Genomic DNA, 18,184 nt, shown 5'->3' on the forward strand with positions numbered 1-18,184 from the left:
TTGGTTCCTCTTGTGTCAAAAATTCTTTTAGTTTTGCTGGATCTTGAAAATAAATGGATTTATTCCCAGTAGACACCCTCATTGTAGATGGGTAATATAGTCCATACAAGTAGCCTTTTTCTTTTAACTGCTGTCTGAATGTGAGAAATTGTTTTCTTATATTTGCAGTATGTTTAGCAAAATCTGGAACCAGTATTAATTTAGACCCTTTATAGTTTAAGTTTTTATTTGCTTTTGCCACTTTTAAGATCTCCAATGCTTGTTGGTACCTTAATACTTTAAATATCAAGGGTCTAGGAGTTTCCTGGTTTACTGGTTTTCTTGTGGGGATTCTGTGTGCACGTTCTATTTCTAACGGCCATTTAGAGTTTAGTTGTAAAAGTTTAGGTAAAAGGTTTTCTAAAAACTGAATGGCATCTCCCCCTTCAAGATTTTCAGCTAATCCAAGTACTCTAATGTTCTTTCTCTTTCCTCGGTTTTCCATATCTACCAGATGATTTTTTAAGTTTGCCATTTCTTTTCTTTCCTGTTCATAGTTCTGTGTATTATTTTCCAGCTTCTCAATTCTCTCTTCAATTGTAGTCATCCGTTGTCTGTCAGCTTGAATCTCTTGTTTTAGGCTGAGCAGTTCTTCTTTTACTTCTGTAAGTTTACTGGCGTTGTCAGTTAACATTATTTTAATTTTGAAGAGTTCTGCCATAATATCTGTTTTCTCAGTGAAGTCTTCAGCTTCCAGCGGGATCGGCACACTCGACGGTGACACAGGAGTTACTTTCGATCTTTTCGCCGATACACCCGATGTGCACGGCTTTTCAGATTTTCCCTGTCTCGTCGCAGCCATTTCCGACGCTGTTTTTTAATATTATAAATTAGGGCGAGCGAAAGAAAACAGTTATTTTCTGTCAGTTTGTTGCCTGGGTTTGAAGAGCGCCGCGGTCAAGCTGCCATATTGTGCGCGCTCCAAGCCACGCCCCATTTAAATATTTGTATTTATTTGTTGCAACTTTAAAAAAATCAGTAACAATTGAGGAAAGAATAAAAACTAAATAAGTATGTCCAACAATTGGGGGAGAAACAAGATGGGGTCTTGGTAGTAAGACACAGTGACCACAGCTCCTGCCTAATACTATTTTTCTGCTCTTTTGAGCTTAACTTCTGATATTCCGAAAAGAAGAGATAGAGCGGCAGTAGCCAAACCGCAAGAGCGGCAGGGAGCCATCACCAGCCATCTTCACGTCTACGCCCCAGGGCGTTCCCGATTAGCCGAACACTAGGGAAGCATCAGCATTGGGGAGCGAGATTTCACTGAGCCCCGCTGGACCAGCCCCTCCTTCACAGCTGGGTAAAAGGGGAATGCTGGCGGTAATGCAGACAACGGAAGCTACGCTGTCTAAGGAGCTATCGGGCTTGCTGGCTCCTCAGGACTCTCCGGCTGGATCATCTTCAGCGAAGGTGGCTATAGCAATTCCAGCAGTGCAGGGGGAATTACCAACTCTTCAACCCCTTGAGAGACCTGCTGAAATTACTCTGGAATCTTACCACTTGTTCAAAATCAAAATGTGAACATGCAAAAGTTTGAAGAGGATTTAAAAGCTCAAGGGGAGAAAGTTAAATCCAAGGAGTTCAATCTTCTTGTACTTTAATTACTCAGGACAAGTTGGTGCTTTTGAGGAAAATATGGAGAACTATGCTAAACAGTTGAATTTAAGAATTTTGAACTTCCCCAAAACACTTACAATGTTCCCAAAATAGTTTTGTAAATTTTTGAAAGAAGTCTTTAAATACCCTGAAGAAGGGCTTCCTCCTCTACATAAAATATACTTTATACCGGTTTCTGTTAAAAAAAACCTTTTTCCTCAGAAGTTGTTCAATCTAATGTGGACTTCAGCCCTATCAATATATCTAGAATTTTGGAGACCTCAGAAGAAGTTGTACTTCGAACAACGCTTCTAGTGACATTTGTATTTCTACAAGATAAGGAAGCGCTTATTCGCCTATTTTTTAGGTTGAAAGAGGTCTCCTTTATGGATGGCAAGATTTATATATTCTCAGATGTCTCAAGAATGACACAATCAAGAAGGAAAAGATTCCTGGAATTGAAAGAGAATGTTAAAACTTTGGGAGCAAAATTTCAATTGCGTTATCCTTGTAAATATGTAATTTACTTGGATCAGAACCTTCCCAATTGCAGTTCTTTCTGGAAGGGAAGGGAGCGACAATGCAGAGTTCCAATTGATCCCAATTTACTGGTCTGATTTTAAAAATGTAGACGAGCTACCAATTTGATTTGATTTTGATTTTTTTTTTAAATTTAATTTTCCATTCCCAATGGATGTGAATTGTTTCTCTCCCTAATGTGGGCTATTCAAAAGTTTGTATGTATTGGAATTTGAATGAATACTTTAGTTTCCTTGTATATTTTAGTTTGGGAAAACTTTTGTTTGTTCACTAAGCTTATTTTGTTGAAATAATGATAAATGAATAAATAAATAAAAATAAAAAAGTATATCCAACAATTGTAATCAGATGCTGTTTAAACAAGGTAAATTAAATTTAAATGTAAATGAATAGCAAAGCTAATTTACCATTCATGTGTGATCAAATTTACACTGATTATACCTTTATAGTTAGTGATAATATTCAAACTTCAAACAAACATCATGTCTTTCATCTTAAAACTTAACTTTGTTTCAAGATTTCCAGAACCACAGGTATTTGACTAGGTGACTCTTTTAAAACGTATATATGTGCACATAAAAATACAGTATTAAAAATAAACTGTTTTTATCAGTATTGTCGCTTTTGTACACAGGGTACCACCGAGTTATTATCCTGCTACCTGTCTGGAACCATCAGATCCTTTTAAGATTTGGATGGTTGCTACTATTCTATCTGTAAACAAATGAAAGGAAGCAAAACCCTAGATGAATGCAGGCTAAAGTCAGTGTCTTCTTAGGCTCCATTAAAGTTCGCTTGAGTGAACACAAATCGAAGGTGCGTACTGATTGTGATACAGCGCCATTAGTAAAACACTGGCAGCAAGCAGGACATTTATGGTCCGATATTAAATGGCGCATCATTGATTCAATATCTGCTGGGTGGGAGGGTAGTAATATCAAAAAAGCTTTGGCAATGAAAGAACAGAGATGGATTTTCCAGCTCAAATCATTAGAGCCAGTAGGGGTCAATGAGGAAATAGAATGGTTTTCTATTATCTAAATAATAGGTCTGTCAGTGCTGATAGCATGAATAGGTTACCTAGCAACAGATTAGCCTACTGACTGACAAGGAGCCTGCAGTAGTTTTGTATTTTCCAGCTTTATTCATTAGAGCTAGCAGTGCTCTCCTATCTGGTTGCCTAGCAACAGGTTAGTCCTCTGGCTGACGTCAGACGTTCAAACGGGGAGCTTGCAGCTGCTTTATATTCAGGAGATTACAAACTGTGGCCATGTTTGAAGAAAGACTGCATACACTAAGAGATAACTCTATATCTTAGCTAATTTCCATTTGAATAAGCTTATATCTGAACTAAACTATATCTGAAAAGGTTGGGCTTGAACTAGGTGTGTTTTGAAACAAACCCCCTAAGTAACAACTTTTAGATAAAGTGCTTGCACGATGTTAAGCAGATTATAATGTGTTTACATTTGAGAGGTCACCAGTGTTTGCAAGGTTTGAATGAATTAAAAAAAAAAAAGCAAAAACTGAGAAGAGAGTTGGATTTTAAAAGTTTTGTATGTTTTGCAGTTCCTCTCGACCCTGAAGAAAAACATTGTTTGAAACATGCATGTCGGGAGAGGTGGCATTGATGAACATTTGAGAGCTAACCTCGAGGCTAAGTAGCTAAGTAATAAGATTAAATTAGAAGAAAAAGACATTAAGTAAGGAAATGAAGGAAACTAAAATGAAATACAATGAAGAAATAGTTATGGAATTATGGAATTATGAAATTAAGAATAAGTATGAAACTAAATGAATTTTAGAGTTTTGAGTAAATAAACAATAAAGTGGACTGATGAAGACAAGAGATTGCTGGGCATTATTCATGGTCCAGTTGATATCCGAAGGTCCATACAAATGAAAAAATAAGGAATTAATATATATATATATATACATATATATATATATATATATATATATATATATACATATATTATGAAGTATATGTTAGTACTAAACCAATAATCTCTTTACTGTGTTTGTGGGGCCGCAATATATAAACAGGCACCATATAGCTTTACAATATTAGAGATTTAAAAAGAGTACAGAGAATAGTTAGTAATGTAGAGAGAAGTGAATAAGGACTACACTAACAATTGGTTAAGATTTATCAAGTGATTCTTAGGCTAAGGCCATGTATTTCTAACTAAATGTGCAAAAGAACAATAATTATTTTATCTCTAAGCTGACCCTCCCAGGAAAACAACAAAAAAGGTTCTGATATGAACTCAGCTCACAGAGTTTCAACACACACACTCACACAATATCTGATTCACCTGAACTTTATTTGTATATCCAAGTATTTTTGAATCAGAAATAATGAAACTCTTCAGTAATTATCTTATAGTCTCACAACTTTGTCATACAGAGCCTGCTAGCATATCAGGAATGCTGACTGGAAACAGCTCTGAACCACAGAACTTCTTAGAATTCTAAGATAAGAGATCACTGGTAAGGTTTTAGGCCTTCAGCAGGGCAGGATTAACCAATAGGCCAAGTAGGCACGTGCCTAGGGCCCGAAATGGTCAGGGGGCAAGATGAAGGAGGCCATCAACATTGTTTTTTCCAAATGGCGATGGGTTCCTCCAGCATCGATCGCCAATGCGGGCCCCCCCGATCGGCAACATGTCCCCACATCGACGGAAAGTAAGACAAGCAAGCAACGCGGGTAAGAAAGGCAACGGGAACTGTAATTGTGCAAGCGGTGCTGCTTGCCCAAAGCTTCCCTCTGACGCAGCTTCCTGTTTCCGCCTGGGTGCATGGTGGGGTGGGGCAGGGGATCCAGTGTACTTGGGTGCCTAGGGATCCTCGACGAATTAATCCTGCTCTGGCCTACAGTTCTCAAAAGAACATTTAGCTTTCAAAAACAGTTTCAGATTCTCCAAGCTTAACACATACTGGTTAAGGTCTCAGCAGTTTAGTAATCAGAAAAGACTGCTGGAATGTATTCCAGCACTGCATTAGAAAAACAGCTGAATACTAAATTAAATACAAAACAATTGTTTAAACACAAATAATATTAGGCAATCTGAGTTGAATCAGTGTTTTTATACAGTGAAGGGATTAAAATGCTCTATTTTCCAGTACTTAATACTTCTTTTTAGTAACAGAAGTCACACAAATCCAGTTTAAATTCTGAACTACACTTTTAAGTTCTTATCAACTTTCCTTTGAAATACAACTCAAAATTTAATTTAGAAATCCCAATAAATCATGAGAACCAGCAAGTATCAGATACGTTCTTCACTCACAACTCACACAAACTCAGCTGTATCCTCCTTCACACCCTTCTCATTCCACACCTCAGCTCAGTCCATAAGCAAGTTTAATTTGCAGCATTTCTCATGAAATCAAACATTTACAGAAAATATTATTTCAAAAATATTCATTCCTTACACACACACAAACTTCAGAGCTGACATACAAATTTTCACTCAGCAGCCCTCCAGTTCACAATAACTGTCCTAGGGCTCTTAACGAGACAGCTGCTATTAACATATTTTTCACTCCATAAGACACTTTGATTCCACCTATAAGTAGGTGGAAATCTCGGTGTGTCTTATGAAGAAAAGGTACAAAGTTTAACCCCTGTACAGTTGCACCCCCCCTTCCCCCGCAGTCACACCACCTTTTTTAAACACCGCCCGCCGCAGGACCACCTTTTTTAAAAAACACCCCGCCCGCCGCTGCCACAGCCATCCTTTTTTTAAGCAGCTTGGTGGACTTGTACCTTTTTAATCATACCCCCATACCTTTTTTTTTTTAAACCCCGTACCTTTTTAAATTCTTCCTTCCCTCCCTCAACAGCTCCGTATTATTTCTGGGCAGCAGGCGCACGAGTCAGGATCAAGCTTTACGTACTACCGCTTGGGACAGGGGGGGTGTAGGGGGGCTTATGATTAAAAAAGTACATCGTTGATCAGCCATGGAATTGGGAAGGATGTAGAATCCTGCCATGACATGGCTGCATTGAATATATTAAAGTTGCTGTCTGAGCTGGACCAACAAAGTACAGATATGCCAAGAACAGGAAATGGACCAATGTCTGTATGTGTGAAACCAGAAATGGAAAGTGATTCTCCTCAAACCGGCTAACTCAAACACTTTGGGACAAACACTGGACAGCACTGCCTGATGGGCATTTGACTGGACCCAAATCAGAGAGCACCAGAGAAAATCAAATGCTTCCTGTATTATTGTAACTTTCCTGTTTTAGACTACTACAGCACTTACAACATTTCTGTAGTATCTAAACCATAATAGTTGCTTTTCCTTTTTTTTGGTGATAAGTTTATTTTGTTAATTTTATTATGATTTAATTAAAAACACCTTAATGTATTTTAAGTTTCTTAATTGTATCTATTAATATAGCACAGTTTAGAAACTTTGTCACTGAGGTGAGTTAACTAGAGAAGATCATATCCATGTATGTGGTTATTTTTGGTTTTAAATATGGAAAATAAAAATTTCATTGAAGCAAATTGTGTGCCCTTACGATAAAGAATAATACTGGGCCATTTGAACATCATAAGTTTAAATCTTCAACAGTTGAAAAAATTGAACACTTTAGGAATTCTAAACTAATTTAAATTCTTAGGACTCTTAATTTTATGCAACAAGTTAAGATTTTTTTTTTATTTGTTCAAAGATGAAACCTGTAGGTCACACAACTTATCACTGCTTTACATGATATGATCTGTGTTGTGCATATGAAACTGCAAATTGATTTTCCTTGTGTGCTTTATACTGTGATTACATATCCATGTAGGGCTGGAAAATTTACCTATGTTTTATTTATATATATAATATATAAATATATATATATAAATAAAAACTGTGTTGCTTTTGATGTTGTGTTACTGTACACAGAAACGTGGGCAGTAAGTTTTTTGCATATGGTCGAGTAAAGCACGATAACTTTGCAAGTTAAGTACTGCTTCAGTTCATTGTTTACGCTGGAATTTTTTTCTCCCCATGGAATGTAAGTAAAACATAGTGTTTGTCCCCAATAAAAAAAAAAATCTAAACTAAAAAAAAAAAAAAAAAAAAAAGGTACACGGGGTATAATTTAAAAGGTACGGGGGTATGGGGGATGATTTAAGGTACTGGGGGTACGTGGGGGGTATGGGACCTGTCTGCATGTCACTAGGCCTCCCTGCCACTAGGCCTGCCTGCCCTGTGCTCTGTCCCTGCTTGCCATGTGCCCTGTCCCAGCCTACCACTAGACCACCAGGGGATGACAACAGGCTACAGAGCCTGACAGGGAGGGGGGACAGGGTGAAGAGCCTGGCAAGGAGTGTGGGGTTGGGTGCAAAGCCTGGCAGGAAGAATTTGGTTCAGAATGTTGTTTTTCTCCTCTAAATCTAGGGTGCATCTTATGGTCAGGTGCGTCTTATGGAGCAAAAAATACTGTAAGTGTAGCTTATTCCAAGCTTCCTGCCCAAGGCTCTCTGTCTTATCTTTCTGCAGCTTTCAGACTCTGGACATGGGCCCAGCCTCTAAGCAGCTCTCAGCATTTCCCTCCTGTTTCTCTCCTTGATGTGGCCCTTCGGCTAAAATGAGCCTGGGGGTGGCAGCCTATTAAAAATGGACAGGTATATGGTGGAATGGGCAAACATGAAATAAAAAATAGCCACTAAACTTTCTTACGATTGTTTAAGATTTTACTAGTTAGGGAAAATATACTATAAGATAAGGACTTAGTCCAAGAACAGGTGAGAATGTTTTATGGGTGGCTATATAAAACCACAATTGGATAAACCAGAATGTAACAAGGGATCCAAGAGGAAAAAGAACAAGGAAACGACGTGGCTCACTGTAGCGATGAAGGAAGCAATCAAAGACAAGAAGACTTCGTTTAAGGAATGGAAAAAGTCCAAAACGGACATAAACTGGAAAAAGCACAAATAATATCAAAGCAGATGCCATAAGGTAGAGAGGCCAAAAGAGACTAGGAGAAAAAATAGCCAAGGAGACAAAAACTTCAAACCATTTTTCGATATATTAAGGGGAAACGATCCGCAAACAAAGCGGTGGGGCCGTTGGATGACCATGGAATAAAGGGAGTGCTAAAGGAGGATAAAGCCATTGCCGACAAACTGAACACATTTTTTGCATCTGTATTTACCAAAGAGGATATACGCAATATACCGGAAGCCAACAGGCTATACGCAGGAAACAAAGACGGGAAACTGACAGGGTTGACTGTCAGTCTAGAAGAGGTATGCAGGCAGATTGATAAATGATAAATCCCTGGGACCAGATGGTATCCATCCGAGAGTAATCAAGGAACTGAAAGAGGCTATAGCTGAACTGCTTCAACTAATAGACAATCTGTCGATCAAATCAGGAAGGATTCTGGAAGACTGGAAAGTGGTGAATGTTACTCTGATCTTCAAAAAAGGTTTGAGAGGAGATCCGGGAAACTACAGACCGGTGAGTCTGACCTCGTGCCGGGAAAGATGGTAGAAGCGCTGATAAAGGATCACATCATTGATCATCTTGATGGACACAATATGATGAGGACCAGCCAGCAAGGCTTCAGCAAGGGAAGATCTTGCTTGACGAACTTGCTGCACTTCTTTGAGGGAGTAAACAGGCAGATAGACAAGGGTGACCCGGTCGACATTGTATATCTGGATTTTCAGAAGGCGTTCAAAAAGGTCCCGCATAAATGACTACTCTGAAAAATTGCGAGTCATGGAATTGAGGGTGAAATATTCACGTGGATTAAAAACTGGTTGGTGTCTAAGAAACAGAGAGTGGGGGTAAATGGATAATACTCGGATTGGAAAAGCGTCTCGAGTGGAGTGCCGCAGGGTTCAGTGCTTGGACCCGTGCTCTTCAACATATTTATAAACGACCTGGAAATTGATATGACAAGCGAGGTGATAACATTTGTGGACGATATGAAGTTATTTAGAGTAGTGAAATGCAGAAGGATTGCGAAGACCTGCAATGTGATATAAGCACACTTGATAAATGGGCTGCGACATGGTAAATGAGGTTCAACGTGGATAAGTGTAAGGTGATGCATGTCGGTAGCAAAAATCATATACACGAATACAGGATGTCAAGTGCAGTACTCGGAGAGACCCCCAGGAAAGAGACTTGGGAGTACTGGTCGACAAGTTGATGAATCCATCTGCGCAATACGCGGCGGTGGCAAAAAGGGTGATCAGAATGCTAGGAATGATTAAGAAGGCGATCACAAACAGATGGGAGAAGGTTATCATGCTGCTGTACTGGGCCATGGTATGGCCCTACCTGGAATACTGCATTCAGCACTGGTCGCCATACTTGAAGAAGGACATGGTACTACTCGAAAGGATCCAGAGAAGAGCGACTAAAATGGTTAAAGGGCTGGAGGAGTTGTACAGTGAGAGATTAGAGAAACTGGGCCTCTTCTCCCTTGAAAAGAGAAGACTGAGAGGGGACATGATTGAAACATTCAAGATAATGAAGGGAATAGACTTAGTAGATAAAGACAGGTTGTTCACCCTCTCCAAGGTAGGGAGAACGAGAGGGCACTCTCTAAAGTTAAAAGGGGATAGATTCCATACAAACATAAGGAAGTTCTTCATCCAGAGAGTGGTAGAAAACTGGAACGCTCTTCCAGAGGCTGTTATAGGGGAAAACACCCTCCAGGGATTCAAAACAAAGTTAGACAAGTTCTTGCTGAACCAGAATGTACGCAGGTAAGGCTAGACTCAGTTAGGGCACTGGTCTTTGACCTAAGGGCCGCGACTGGAGTGGACTGCTGGACATGATGGAACTCTGGTCTGACCTGGTAGTGGCAATTCTTTAGTTCTTAAAATATTGATCTGAAAAAAAATATGCTTTGTGCTATGGTCACTGGAAACAGGAGAAGAGCAGGACTTCTCTCAGGACATTAGAATTGATTGATAAGCTCTGTTGAAGGCCAGAGAAGATAAACCAGGTGCTGTAGCTTAGTTTTATGCAGTTCCATTGTTTCAATGTGTGCCCAGTCTGGTCTTAGGGGTATTATTCCAGGGACCTGTGGTAGTAAGGTTTGGCCTTTGACCTGGTTGCTATAGAGGTGGGCTTTTCTTCTTACTTTGGGCTATACATTCCAGGGGGCCCTCTCCTTTATTGTAGAGTAAAGTTAGAAACACTAATTGGATACACACATGTGTAAATGCATATATGATGAATTAAATTTTAGTAAACTATTAAAATACAAATTAGTACTTACATATATAGGAACTTTCATTTAAAGGTTTTAGATTAGAATATATCTACCTTAAAAATGTATTGGATGAGACAAATTAAGATTTCTTTGGAGTGGGTTAGCCACACCACTTTTTCACTGAGACAAAGGATTTTCAGTGCATGCTGTTAAATGACTTAGTAGCATGTTGAGGAGAAGCAGTTTGACTTTTAAGGGACACAGAAAGAGAATGATTTAAAGCTGTGTGCATGGATTTTTCTTTGTGAGTATATTATAATATTGTTTTCTTCTATAGGCAGTATATTAGGTATATAAGTAAACACAGCAGAATGTTTTTTGAAACCTTAGTCAAAGAAGCTGCAGTTACACTTTCTGACTGTAATGTGTCTGCATTGTACAAATGCCTTTTGAAACAAGATTACACTGTTAAATTTTTATTTTTTTATTTTTTTTAAGTTCAATGAGTTTTTATTAAGGTTTTACAACAAAACAGAAAATAATACAGATGTGTAACATCAAAACATTGCATTAAGACGTATATTGAATCATAGCAGATCCGTAATGTAATGCCCCAAACCAGGGGAACAATAATACAAAGGATTAGTATTTCCAGGAAGAGGGAAAAAGAAAAAGGGAGGAAAGAACAGATCAGGATATCTTGTACTTAAACACTGATGTAAAGTCTGTACACAATCAAATGATAAACATGTACCAACATAATAATCAATAACATTAAGATAATGAGGCATAGAGGAATTATGATTTCGATTATAATGTCAAATATAGTCAAAGGGCATAATAATGTAAGAGTTTCATGAATAATAAGGGTTAATCTGGAGAATTAAATGGTAAATCAGCATATTGTAGTAAGGGGCCCCAAAGCCTGTTAAACTTATGCATCAAGCCTAATCTTTCCGCAGCAATTTTCTCGTATTTGACTGTCAGGCAAGTAGTGTTCCACCAGATATCATAGGACACTCTTTCAAGGTTTTTCCAATTAGAAAGGATGGTCTTGATCGCAATCAAAAGGAGTAGATGAATAAGGCAATCCTCATCTTTGTGAAAAAAGACAGAAGATTTGACACTTCCTAGGATTATAGAATTGTATGAGAGAGGAAGGGACGTTTGAAGCAATTTGTTAATATCAGATATGACACTGGCCCAGAACTGTTGTAGCAACGGACAATCGAATAGCATGTGTTTAAGTGTACCCAGAGAGGAGTTGCAGGACCAGCATTTATCCGATTCTCCTTTTTTAAATCGAGCCAGACGGCTAGGAGTCCAATAAGCCCTATGATTGAGAAATAAGGATGTTTGGAGAAAGGATGCTGATTTGCATATAGTATGAGTACGTGACCACAGATGTTCCCAATGGTAGTCATCCAATGACAATTGAAAATCTAATGACCATTTATGTTCCGTATCAAGAGGATGTTGGTGTTTCTGAAGTCTTGCATGTTTATACCATTTAGATGCTTCTTTTTTGAGGGTAGAAAAGGACGTGCAAAGCGGTTGCAGTGGTGGAACAGTATTGAGAAGTGCATGGTGATTAAGATGTGACGCAATAGCATGTTTAAGCTGCAACCAGCGATATTGCTGAGTACCATTTAAACCATAAGTAGCGTGTAATTGGTCAAAAGAGGTCCACTGTTCACCATCCCATAACTGATTTATCTGGTGCACTCCCGCAGACTGCCACAACTTCCAGTCCACAATATTGTTATCAATACGAATTGAGCTATTGCGCCAAAGAGGAGCAGATGTTGTGTCCAACCATTTAATATCAAGTGAGGATTCTAACCTTTTAAAAACCTGAATCATGGATAATAGTATGTGGTCACGAATTATAGGAGATGCAGGCGGCTGCATGAAGGGAAGTAGCTGTAGATTGTATGGAGAATATCTCGCTCGTTCAAAATCAAGCCAGCGATTGGTAGCAGTTGGAAAGTCTTCGGAGAGTATCCATCTAACACCTTGACGAGATAAGAAAGCGTAGTGATAATCCAAAAGATCAGGGAAGTTCACACCCCCACTATTTCTCTCTTGTTTCAATTTATGTAAGGCAATTCTGGGTGTATTATTGTTCCACAAAAACTTGGTGAGCAATGATTCCAAGTGTTTATAAACCGACAAGGGTAAAAGTGCTGGCAGCATGCATAGAGTGTACAATATTTTAGGCGTTAGTACCATTTTGATCGATGCTAAGCGACCCCACCATGAAAGATTCAGTGGATTCCATTTAAGAATTTGAGATTTGATGGATTTCAATAGCTGAGATGTACAATTCTCAATGGTGGAGTCTAGTGACTTGCCAAACGGGATGCCCAGGTAAGTCATGCGTACCCCACAAATACGATCATCATGTCTGATGGAATGCAAGAAGGGCTCCAATGCCAGATTGAAAAGCAGGGGTGATAGAGGGCACCCTTGTCTCGTACCTCTAGTGGGTTTAAATTGAGTGGATGAGTAACCATTGATGCGTACATTTGTTGTAGGTGCTGAATAAAGAACTTTGATCATTTGAATGGAGGAATCATCAAAGCCATACCATCGAAGAGCCATGAAAAGGTAATCCCATTCCACTCTATCAAACGCCTTTTCGGCATCTAATGCTAAAGCAATTAGTGGAGATTTTTGTGTATTAGCGTGGAGTATGACGTTTGCAAACATGCATGAATTGTCACTGGAGAGTCTATTCAACATGAAGCCATTTTGATCAGCACCAATTAATTTGGGAAGCAAGGACTGCAGGCGAGTTGCAAGTATTTTAGCGTAAATTTTTGCATCAACGTTGATCAAAGATAACGGACGATAATTGGCCACAAGGCGGTGATCTTTGCCAGGTTTGGGCAAAACTATAATACTTGCTTCAGTAAAAGTACCTCTCACATCACCGGTACGAATAAAGTAATCAAAGAGATCAACTAAATGAGGTGCCAGATCCTGTTGAAAAGCAGCATAAAGTTCTGATGTAAAACCGTCGGGACCAGGGGCTTTCCGTTTTGCCATGTGATGTAAAACCAGTCCAATGTCTGACTCCTTTATGTCCATAGATAAGAGCGCATTCTCCTCAGATGAGAGAGTGGGATGAGGTGCCTTTGATAATATCTTCGAGGGATCTGGATTAGTGACTTCCGATGTATACAGCCTTTCATAAAATTGATTAAACTTTTGTGAGATCAAGAGAGGATCCACTGTGATAGACCCATCCTCGCCATTGATGGCAGATATAGTTAATCGTTCCTCCTGTATTTTCAGATATTGAGCCAGTGCTCTACCAGCTTTGTTTGAAGTGCAATGATAATTAGCCTTTTGCATGAAAAGAGCATTCCCAGCTTTTTTGCTTAGCAGTAAATTATAACAGAGTCTCTCATGATGTAACAACTGTAAGGTTTTCATATCTGACGGATTAGCTTGATGATTTCGTTCTAGTTCTTTAATGGTGTTTACATGAGTTAAGAGTTGTTTAGTGAGCGATTTAGATTGACGAGCCTGATAAGAGATAATGGTGCCTCTGAGTGTTGCTTTAAAAGCATCCCATAAGATCGGCCAACTAACATCAATTGCCTTATTAAATTCAAAGTATTCAGAAATTGCAGCTCTAACAACTTTCAGGAAATCCTCGTCTAGTAATAAAGCATTATTAAACCGCCATGTCTTCCCTTTAATTGAGGGAGTGTCGCAAGCAAAAGTCAATTCTATGGCAGCATGATCCGAGACTGATATCTCATGTATGGTAGTAGATGATACTGAGTTCAAGAGGTTGTTACTAAGTAAAAAATAGTCCAATCTCGAGTACGAGTTATGAGGCGCAGAGTAAAAAGTGTATTGCCTGTCTTCCCCATTCAAGAGCCGCCACGGATCCACCAATTTTAGTTGGGTGATTAAATTATGAAGACTATGCCATGATCTGGTAGGTTTGTGGATGGAAGTTGATTTTCTGTCAATCACCGGATCCAGAATTAGATTAAAATCAACAATATTTGATTGAAAATATTTGTACAATTATCATTATTCCAGTGCATCTAAGGCAGTGGTCTCAAACTCAAACCCTCTGCAGTGCCGCATTTTGGATTTGTAGGTACTTGGAGGGCCTCAGAAAAAAATAGCTAATGTCTTATTAAAGAAATGACAATTTTGTATAAGGTAAAACTCTTTATAGTTTATAAATCTTTCCTTTTGGCTAAGTCTTAATAATAATATTGTCATTTATAGCTAAAGAGACATATGATCAAGAAACTTTTATTTTACATTTGTGATTATGATAAACATACTGAGGGCCTCAAAACAGTACCTTGCATGTGGCCCCCGGGCTGCGAGTTTGAGACCACTGATCTAAGGGCAGAGATAGAAACATAACTCTGTTCACCCTGTGAATGCTTTAAATTTATTATTTTTTCCTGTTACAAAAAATATACTGGATGAAACTGAAAGAAACCAAAAAAGATATATGTTTGGTGAAAGCACAAGCAGAAAAGCAAAAGGCTAGAAATGTAAAGAGGAGAGACAATTTTTTTTCAAGTATATTAGTGAAAGGAGGAAAGCTCAACATGGAATTGTGAGACTAAAAGAAACAATGAACCTTTCTGTGAATGAGGAAAAAGCAAATGTGCTAAATAAATTCTTCTGTTCTGCGATCATGGAAGAAAATCTTGGAGAAGGACCACCATTAGCTGACAAAGGTACATATGAGAATGGAGTACAAACCATACTGTTCACAGAAGAAAGTGTTTCTGAACAATTTGATAAACTGAAGGTGGACAAACCTCAGGGAGTTTTGACATGCCTCTTCAAGATTTAATAAATCTTGGAGAAGGGAGAGGTTCTATAGAACTGGAGAAAAGTAAATGTGATCCCTTTTCATGGTATGGAGAAACTGGAATACAAGGATCGACTTAAGAGACTGGGATTGTTCTCCCTTGAGAAAAGGAGACTGCGAGGGGATATGATCTTCAAAATACTGAAAGGAATCGACAAAATAGAGCAGAAAAAACTATTTACATTGTCCAATTTGACACGGACAAGAGGACACGGAATGAAGCTAAGGGGGGACAAGTTCAGGACTAATATTAGGAAGTTCTGCTTTACTCAGAGAGTGGTTGACACCTGGAATGCTCTCTCAGAGGAGGTTATTGCAGAATCGACCGTCCTAGGATTCAAAAGCAAACTAGATGCACATCTCCTTATGAGAGGCATAGAAGGATATGGGTGACTAAAAATTATGCCAGGTGTGCGGATCGCAGGACTAGATGGACCGAAGGTCTGATCCGGAGATGGTGCTTCTTATGTTCTTAAAGTGATGGCAGAGAAGAAGCTGGAAATCACCGGGTTGTAAGGCTCACTTTGCTTATTGTGGAGGACTAATCTGACTGGGTGGAGGGAATAGGAGGGGGTGGTTTTCAGAGGACAATTTTTGAGCATAATAATGAAAGTTAGGAGCATAAACACTTTGTATATTGGCTTCTTTATAAAGATTCATTATCCCCCCCTTTTACTAAACCATGATAGCTGTTATTTGCACAGGGAGCCGCGCCGATTGCTCTGTGCTGCTCCCAATGCTCATAGAGTTCCCTTGAGAGTTGGGAGCAGCTTGGAGCATTCAACGCGGCTCCCTGCGCTAATAACCGCTATCATGGTTTAGTAAAGGGGGGTATATTAGCTTTCTATGAAACAGTAAGTCAAAGTACAATGTAGAGAAAGAAAACAACTGTACATCATAGAGTTATGTTTAATATATTTCTTACCTGGTTAAAGTGATTTGAAATATTTTGTATCCAGCTATAAAGGAGGCCAGTCTTGAAAGGCTTTGTTTTCCTGAGCCACCAACTCCTACTAAAAGAGCATTTCCACATGCTGTTCGGATTACTCGTGAAATCTAGATTACAAATAGAAAAAAAAGGACTATATTTTGTTAATGAATGGACATCTTGAAGTAAAAATTGCTTCTGAACCTGCTTCAGGTATTACTTTTCATAAATTAGTATTCATGACAATATGGGTACGCATAGAAACGTAGTTCATTTTGACATCATTTAATTATATTTTGGCCAATTTTCAGACATTTTGTAGGTTCATTACAACATTAATGCATGTAAAATGTAATTAACACACATAAAGCAATGTTGCTCACCTGTAGCAGATGGTTTCTCTAGACAACAGGATTAATAAGGCACACAAATGTTTGACAGCATCTGATTATAGTAGTACTGAACTGCTCAGAACTCAGGGGTTGATACAGAAAGCTACTGAGTTCAGCAGTGTGCAATTAATGAGCAATTTATGTGCTCGTTAGTGACTGTTGAATGTACATAGAAAGGTTTTCTGTGATGAAATTAACATGCTTAGTAGACTTATTAAAATGCTTAGTAGGACATTTGACTTACCGTATTTTCACATAGATAACGTGCGGGTGGGAGTGCGTGCGAGCGGTCCTTCGGGGTGGGGGTACGGGTGCATGCGAGCGGTCCTTCGGGGTGGGGGTGCGAGCGGTCCTGCGGGGGGGGTGAATCGGACGTCGGGGGGGGAACTATGTAAAAAAAATTTTGTACAACGCGCTCACGCATATAACGCGCAAGGTTATGCGCGGTTTGTAAAAACCACGTATAACGCGCGCGTTATATGCAAGAAAATACGGTAATCTATAGCAATGTGTAATAGCATAACACAATAAAACCACTGCCAGGTCTGAGGCATTGGACCCACTCTCCCTCCCCACCAATCTAACCTGTCCTTAGCCTGATATTAAAACACATTCCCTGGTGTTTTGTGGTACTTTCCCACTCTCCAACAGTCCCCTTGATCCAATCAACACAAAAACTAAATATCCTTGGTATCTAGTTGCACCCTCCCACCCGCTCACCTGACTAATCCCCTCTTTCTTCAGACATTTAAAAAAAAAAAACCCATTCCTAACTAAAAATGCCTTGTCTAATGGCCCATCCCCAACTCCAGTTCCTCCTCCAAGTTCCCCCAAACTGGGTCCCTTGACAGAGGAAGTAACAATGCCCACTTACTCCTGCCTCTAATCCAACTTGAAAAATGCTGGTCCCTGACTCTGTACTGTGTATCCTGGGATGTACTAAGTGAGGTCAGTCTATATAGTAACATAGTAGATGACGGCAGATAAAGACCCAAATGGTCCATCTAGTCTGCCCAACCTGATTCAATCTACAAATTTGTTGAGGGGGGGGGGGTTCTTCTTCTCAGCTATTTCTGGGCAAGAATCCAAAGCTTTGCCCGATACTTTTCTTAGGTTCCAACTTCTGAAGTCTCTGTCAAAGCTCACTCCCAGCCACTGAAGCCCTTCCCAGCCCATCCTCCACCAAACGGCCATATACAGACACAGACTGTACAAGTCTGCCCAGTATCGGCAAGATCCGGTGTGGTACTTTAGAATGCAGGTAGTACAACAGGTAAGCTGGGGCAACTATTTGCTGTTCCAGTGTCTAGTCATATAGAAAAAATAGTCTTTAATCCAATCTACCAAATGCCGCATCAAACAAGCAACATTATAACGTCTCAAATCCGGTAAAGCCAGACCCCCTCAGCCAAAAGGACGGGATAGCTTTTGAAGGGTGCAATGTGGCTTACAGTTGTTCCATAAAAACTTACATAAGACTGATTGAAAAGTCTGAAGATGTCTATTAGTCAAATAGAGAGGAAAAGTCTGTAGGACTAACAGCCTTTTCAGAAACAGCACCATTTTATATATTGCTATTTGCCCCCATAAATTCAAGGGCAGCTTGGCCCACATAGTAAAGAAGTACAATGATT

At 39.3% G+C, this 18,184-nt stretch overlaps 1 protein-coding gene across 1 annotated transcript in view; it reads right to left on the reverse strand.

Moving 5' to 3' along the window:
• The window catches only part of DNAH8 (dynein axonemal heavy chain 8), a 1,666,792-nt gene that overhangs the window by 305,142 nt on the left and 1,343,466 nt on the right, over positions 1 to 18,184 (reverse strand). Inside the window, 1 exon segment of the mRNA XM_033937418.1 lies at positions 16,156 to 16,286. Coding sequence (XP_033793309.1) covers positions 16,156 to 16,286 — 131 coding nt within the window.

The sequence above is a fragment of the Geotrypetes seraphini genome, chromosome 3, assembly GCF_902459505.1.
Source record: "Geotrypetes seraphini chromosome 3, aGeoSer1.1, whole genome shotgun sequence".
Lineage (NCBI taxonomy): Eukaryota > Metazoa > Chordata > Amphibia > Gymnophiona > Dermophiidae > Geotrypetes > Geotrypetes seraphini.